The 7,856-nt window shown below is 37.3% G+C and overlaps 1 protein-coding gene across 1 annotated transcript in view; it reads left to right on the plus strand.

Annotated features, from left to right (window-relative positions):
• diaph1 (diaphanous related formin 1) overlaps nt 1-7,220 on the plus strand; it is a 108,990-nt gene extending 101,770 nt beyond the window's left edge. The window contains exons 25-26 of the mRNA XM_016443225.1: nt 435-521; nt 5,029-7,220. Coding sequence (XP_016298711.1) covers nt 435-521; nt 5,029-5,216 — 275 coding nt within the window. The 3' untranslated portion in view covers nt 5,217-7,220. The remainder of the gene's footprint in view (nt 1-434; nt 522-5,028) is intronic.
• Nucleotides 7,221-7,856: the final 636 nt, after the last annotated feature.

A 7,856-nucleotide genomic window follows, 5' to 3' on the forward strand; every position in this document is an offset into this window, starting at 1 on the left:
TGTGTTTGTATGCGTGTGTGTATGGGGGAGGGGATATTAGACCCACAAATCTTTAACCCCATGTTGTCCAGAGAGGACCTGGTTGATCTGTCTATACACACCCATGAAAGCAACCCTGAAACCTGTTCACCATATGAAAACACTCACTTTCAACAAACTATTTTACACAAATTATTTTCAGATCATGCTGTCCTTTCCCTCGTGTGTGTGTGTGTGGTACAGTATTTCTCTTGGGATGTTTACATTCCCATGATCCTTTGCTCCTCTTTCATCTGATGTCACTATGGCTGAGACTATTGCTCTGAAATTCTACATGCGTGCTTCAGCAGTAATACATCGTGTGAGATGTGTGTGTTTCATAGTGATGAGAATATTATTTATGTATAATGTTAATTGTTTGTATGTGTGTTTAATGTTGTATTTGTGTGTTTCAGATGATGAGACCGGTATCATGGATGGTTTGTTGGAGGCGCTGCAGTCTGGAGCTGCTTTCAAGAGGAAGAGAGGACCACGACAAGCAGGTAACACACGCGTCAGATTTTTGATTTATCATGTGCAGGGATTGCTAGTGTTGAGGGAATACAAAATGCAGAAAATCACTATATTAAAAGTCACAATAATAGATAAAAGAACAACATAGAAACAGGACACACACACACACACGCTAAGTTTGTTGGTTTGATTTCCAAGGGAAAGCGTGATAAATAATGTGTACTTTGAATGCACTTTGAATAAAAGCATCTCCCAAATGTAAATGTACAGTATCATTCAAAAGTTTGGGGTCAATAAGATTTTTTAAAATAAATTAATGGGGTTTTTTTTCATCAAGGATGCATGAAATTGATCAAAAGTCACAGAAAAGACATTTATAATGTTAAAAAAGATTTATATTTCAAATAAATGCTATTCTTTTTAACTTTCTATCCATTAAAGAATTCTGAAAAATAAATCACAGGAATAAATTACATTTTAAAATATATTCACATAGAAAACAGTTATTTTGAATTGAAAAAAAATGTTATAATATTACTGTTTTTACTGTAATTTTGCTCAAATAAATACAGCCTTGGTGAGCAGAAGAGGCTTGTTTAAAAAAAAAAAGAAAATGCAAGTTGTGATTTTAGCATATTTCAATAGAGATGTTGTTCAGTACTGCACACAATAGTAAGCTATGTGTGCTTTATTTTCCCTCTTTTCACTGTATTTTACAAACAGTTTGGAGTAGCGCTGTGTGTGTGTAACTGGATCTGTTGTTGAATGGATCCAGATGTGCTGGTATGTAGCATTAATGACCATGCATTCTCTCTCTCTCTCTCTCTCTCTCTCTCTCTCTCTCTCTCTCCCCGTGCTTTTTATCTTTTGTATTTAGTTCCGTGACAAACTCCCTCATTTTGCCTCCCTCGATCAGGCCATTTTTACTTTACCATCTTTTATTCCCTCTCTTTTCTGTATCTCTCTACAGTCTTTACTCTGTTTACTTGGCTACTTGAGATCGTATATTTCACTTGGAATCGAGTCCAAATCTCTCTGTGTGTAGCATGAGTCATCAGTGGTGTGTTTTTTATTTTTAGCTTTTCTGTAGCAGCACACACACAAGCTCTGTTCCAAAACCTAGTGAGTTCCCTACCTAGACAGCATGTTAAGGCAGCATAGATGTATTCTCAACACATAAACAGTTTTGCAAAATGATGCTTCCCTTTAAAATGCCTTCAGTTAGTGCTATCGGTGAGTTACAGCCTTTGTAGACGTTCCAAAACAGTTAGGATGCTGCCTATGTAGACAACACAAATGGAGCTACACACAGCGCCTGTGACTTAACCCCTCAACGTATGCCACAGACACACTCTCATGCCAACACAGCCATTCTGACCACTTGTTCGTTCTGCATTCACTCACACACACACACACACACACACACACACACAGTTTAGATGTCTTTAGACAGACCGCAGGCATGCAGTGTGGAGACAGAAGACGCCCTGTGACCTCTGACCCCTGACCCTATGCATAATAATTCATCAGCCAATCAGAGAGATACTGAGCGAAAGACGGCAGCTGCTGCTTTAATCACATGCTTACAAAGACACGAATGCAAATGTATGTATAAAAATATGCTGTGCTGCTTCATATCTGGCAGAAACTGTATTGAAAATGATCAAAAATATAAATAATTGAGCTAAAAATCTGTAGGCTTTACAAGGCTTTTGTTAGACAGATTCATGTTAACTTGTGGCTGCATTTAACTCTCATACTTGATGTACTTCTCTAACGATGAAGTAAACAGCATGAGGATGATGAAGTACGATGACGTATGTACTTGAGTATGTGATTAGAGAGTACACCAGTACTGAGGCATATTACCATGTCACGAAATTGAAGGCTTTTATGCCACATGCCCCTGTTTCATGTATAGTTTGCATCTAGCTAAATTCAAAATGTATTTCACTTGAGCATTTATAGCCATTTAACATGTATCTACATCTGAAAACTCCTTAGTAGGGCTGCATGAATAATTGACACAAAACCGCCTGAAAATAGTCCCCAGCTAGGTAACTTCCAACGGAAGGCACGCTCCCTGTGCAAGCAGGTGGTCACGTTGGTTATGTTGGCGGAAGTTAGCCTATTTTCAGACGCTGCGTAATATCATTGCGCCTGCTGCACCCATGGTATGGCAGCAAAGTTCCTTGATTATTACGCCGGAATGAGAGTATAGTTCCCAGCCATATCGGCCTAGAAAATCGCAACTTTTCATTTTCCGTCGGTCTTAGTACACGATGTAACTACAGAAGAGTCAAGTTTTAAATAGGAAAAATATCGAAATTCGTTGGTCATTTTTGAGCGAGATGCTAACGGTCTAATCAGATTCAATGATCTATGCTAAGCTGCAGCTAAAAGTGCTACCGCCAGACCCGGAGATCGGCTGAATGAATTCGAAAACGGTAAAACTCAACTGTTTAACTCTGGGCGAGTTGGAAAATGAGCCTATTTTCAAAAATAGTGGAGTGTTCCTTTAAATCAAGATATACTTAGAGACGCAAAATGACATAAAAATGTCAGATATTCCTATTTCTATTTTCTATTTTTATAAGAATAAACTTACCTAATTTTGATACATTTCTAAGTGAAAACAAGAAAGCAATTTTACTGTCTCAAGTAATTTTGCATCTCAAGTAAATGCATCTTGATTTGAAAAAATGTTTAGATATTTGAACTGGAAAATGAGACAAGGTAAAACCGTGAACTGTGACTGACTGACTTTTTTCTGATAAACTGTGATCATCCTGGGGCATTCAAAAAAAAATCTTACTGCTGGAAACCTGTTTAGACCCGTTTAGTAATAGAACATTACCATCATTTTATAGCAGGAACACTTAACTGCTTTAACTCTGTAACCATGGTAAATGTTTGTAAGGGTCCTGTCTGTGTGACACTCACAACCCGAAGCTATAAACGCTCCCCTAACGACTTTTTCTCCCCAATAGACTCAGTGCTGTCCTTATCACAGCTCACACTGGACACCTGCTTGGTAACGTGTGTGCGCGCGCGCGCGTGTGTTCTCTATCGCTCTGCATGCTTCGTTACAGATGTTTGTTCAGAGATCGTTATCAGTGGCACTGGGGATTGTGTGTGTGTGTGATATCATGGTTTCCTCTGCATGGTCTTGTTTTGCATACAGGCTGGAGAATGTGAATGGAATATGACATATATCAGACAATATTTTCCTATGAATGTCTCACCACAGGAGTTTTGTTCTGCAGCCGTTATTGGAGTGTTTATCTTGTGTGTAAACGCTCGACAGCCTCACACTGACCTAAATATACCAACATGACCACCAGCACATGATGACATATATGATGTTCTGCAGCTGTCTCGTATATCAGGATATGAATCTGATGGTGTTTATAGGAATATTCCAGGTTATTTTCAACTTGATGTGGATGAGTAGAATCAATTGCTTTAGATTATCACAGACAATGACTTCAACTCATCCCTCAGTTGTAGGTCACATTTAGAGTAAAACACTTAAATAATAACACTAAAAACATGCTCGATTATATGATTGTGACATGTCCAGCCACCTAGTGCAAGAAATGATTTTCTAACTCAGTATTTTTCTCTTTTTTAGTAAAATATCGAAACTTTCTTAAATCAGGATAGTTATTTGAGAAGTGAATTGGCTTAACTATAATGTATAAAGTCTTGTTTTCTGCAATAAATACATAAATAAAAAGTAATTCACTTTATGCTTAAAACAAGAACAAATATATGGAAGCTTATTTTTTTCTTACAATTGCAAGTTTATATCTCAAAATTCAGACTTTTTCGAGATATAAACTTGAGACAGTTAATTGCTCTTTTTTGTTGTTTTTTTATCTAAATTTTTATTGTTTTGTTTTGTTTGTTTCTGCCGCTGAATAAAAAAGAATTAAATGGTAATGTACTTGTTTTAATATATCTCTATCAAGTCTGAGATCAACTGAGATAAATTGCAATAGTTGATATTTTTTCTCGTTTTAAGTATACATATCAAACGCTATAAAAATATCACTTTTAATTTTGATACATTTTTCCGAAAACATGACTTAATTACCTTGTCATGTTGCTTCTCAAGTAAATGTCTTGATTTATAAGTAATTGTTTGCAGAGTAGCTCAAATAATGGTTTCATCATATAAGGCATTTACATTTTAGTGATTTAACAACAATATGAGCTTCGCATTTATGCTTTTAAACCTTCCAATCCATTAAGCTTATTTAGAATTATTGTAAAATGTGGTCTGTTTTTATAACCGAGGAACAAGCTGAAATGATTGTCTGTACTGATCATTAAGTGGAAAATAACCTGGAATATTCCTATAAAAAGGTCATTTGTTGGTTGTTTTTGACTGCAGTGCTTTAAACAATGACCTTTGAACTCTAACACCTGTGTCTGACCTCAAAGAGTGACCTTAAATATGACATTTGACCTCCGTGAAACTGAATATCTTTTTAATTGCCCTTTAATTTATTATTTCCCCTTCCATTTCAGCCAACAATCGGAGAGGAGCCGGTCACGCCGTGACAAACATTCTCGCCAAAGAGCTTCTTCAAGAGAACGCCCCGCCCAGTGCCACGAAAAAGACCCGATTGGAAGCAGAAGACAGGAAGGAGTCGTCTCAGGAGGACACGGGCTCGCTGGAGGACCTCTTAGATGATGCTCCGTTACGCTCAAATTAAGGACTTCCTCTGCTGATCCTGCCGGTTAAAAGACAGACTGTGCTTGGGGACCAAGGCTGCGAGGGCGGGGCTCTCGCTAAACCACACCCCTCGAGTAAACCCACACGGCTTCCTATTGGCCGTCACACTGGAGGAGTGGCCTCATCTCAGCACTGTCACACTCGTTTTGTCATTTTCTAGCACTCTTTCTCTAAACACAAGGTTTCATCTGTCCGTTATCTCTATCGACTGCTTTTGCAAGATTCCAAAGATTTGTATAGAGATTTCGTTTTGTTCCATTCCAAATTCAGCTGAACATCCTCTTCTGGTTCCTTCTGAAATCAAACATCTGTTCTGCTTTAACGTTTAGCTTTTTTGTTTTGTTTTCGACTTTTAAACAAAAGTCACTTTTGTTTCAGCCACTTTTAAACGTGGCTGAAAGTTGAAATAGGTTACATTATTATATTCAAAACGCAACGTGCCAATATGTTGACCCCTTAAATGCATGTTCAATTAGTGTGTGCTTGAGGTGTTCTCACTGAGGTTCTGTAGCCATCACAAAAGAGGTCTGGTACCTGTTCCCAAGATTATTTCTCTCTTCCTGTGCTCTTCTGTTTCTGGGTACTTCATTCTGTCATTTTAAGTGAATGATGTTGTTTAAATCTCAAAAATACTTGTAATTTTCACTAGCTACAATCATTGAGCCTCATTCATTCAAGTCATTCATAAGCCATTCTTGTATAAATCATTGCATGGAATTAAATGTGACAATTTATGCAAAAATGGTTTTGGATAGAATTGATAAAACATTCGCAATTCACAGAGGTTTTATGAATAATTTGCGTGTGGGTTGCTTCACTTTCTTATTTTTCATAGAATCTGTTTTATGAACAGCAGTGGTCAGTTTTGTCTTTCCAGAAATGTCCGTCGTGTTTGTGAAGTGCTGTCGTTGATATACTGTTTTCTGCACACTGAAGATCCAAACTGCTGATACGTACACCACACAATTTTCAGTGGCGTTTCGCCATTGCAAAATAAATCATTTTTAATTTACTGCTAGACAGTGAGTAAAAGGTCACTGTGAACTGCGAAATATCTATTTTGAGGGCAAAAGTAACATTGACAACTCCTGGCATTTATTTCTCAATGATAAACGGTTTGATCAAGCCAAATCCGAAGGACTGTAGCAGAGCACTTCTATCGTTGGTGCTGAAATATCTGTTAAAAGCTGCACATAGACTTATTCAACTTTAGTATTTTTCATTGCAGTCTTCAGAAGACGGTGAGCAAATGTCCCTGTCTTTTATGTAGACTGATCACCAGCAGATACTGTTTAACCAGTCGACTGTTAAGATTGTTCTTGAGTCATAAACTCAGTTTGTGTCAGTGACACCGAGAAATATGAAATAAACCTCAGAGTTTCAGCTTTGCAATATGACTTACCTGAATGTTGAAGTTGGCTGAATGTTTGAGGGTAGAGATCACTGTTTAAAGCCATAGCTCGGACTGTATTTGTCAAGAAATCCTGAGAAATCGTCTTCCGGATTAAACTATATTAAAATATATATGCATTTATGTAATGTTTGTAAAACGATGTTAATGTTTTGGCAGTGATCAGGTCTCTAAAGTCTGCCTAGAAACCAGCAAGTCTGAAAGAGTTTTTTTCTGGAGTTTTTGAAGCCAAATTTCCAATTTTTGACCTTTTTATTTTTGTGGACTGCAATTTTGGAGAACTGCGAGCCAACAGATTCTGCTTCAATGCCGATTGATTGCACAGATGGTTGTGAAAGTCAACGGTTTCACTTTTTTTGGAAAAGCTGGAAAAAGATCACTGGAAAAACAAAGAGACTGTGTGTTTTCTTTCTCTTTTTTTTAACAGTTTTTCCTCATCAATTTTTATTCTTGATTGTTTTATTGTAATAATATAGCGATTGTATTGGTGAGATCCATTTGGTCAAATTGTGTATTTTGCGTTTTGACCGGAGAGATGTTTATTCTGGTTATCTCTAAAACCACACCATTAAAATATCATCTTTAATACTTATTCCATATGCATTTTGTGTTTGTGTTTGTGTTTGTGTGTGTGTGTGTGTGTTTGTGTGTGTGTGTTTGTGTGTGTGTGTGTGGGTTTGTGTGTTTAAAATTGTAAGTCAAGTGGACAAATTTTGGAGCACATTGTTGAGTTTACTTATAAAAACGATTTAACTGCATGTTTATTACTGCTTTGTTGAGTGAATGTCAGTACATAAGTTGAGACAACGTAATATTTTGATTCCATGGTTTGACCGTTAAACTTCCTGTTATTGCGCATGCGTGGTCTCTCTTCGCGGTATTTTGCACGGGGTTTCCTCTTCCAGCCACGCCATCAAAGGGACTGGATTTCGCCTGGTTGAGGATTTGAGGTAAGCTTTATTTTAAGATTATTATTGAAAATAAACTGCACACATAAAATGTAAAGTGCAATGAAATGTTCCTACAAGTCAAAACTCGGTCTGAAGCACTTGGTTTTATTTTAAAACGAGCCCAGACAGCGAGTTCGCATCTGCATAGCGTTAGTTCAGCTGCTAACAAGATGTGCATCAAAATACACGGTTAGACTGTACAGAAGTGGATTATGTGTTGTAGACGTGTCAATTTCGTTCATTAATGTTCACTTTGATT

The sequence above is a fragment of the Sinocyclocheilus anshuiensis genome, unplaced genomic scaffold, assembly GCF_001515605.1.
Source record: "Sinocyclocheilus anshuiensis isolate Anshui unplaced genomic scaffold, SAMN03320099.WGS_v1.1 scaffold1008, whole genome shotgun sequence".
Taxonomy (NCBI): Eukaryota; Metazoa; Chordata; class Actinopteri; order Cypriniformes; family Cyprinidae; genus Sinocyclocheilus; species Sinocyclocheilus anshuiensis.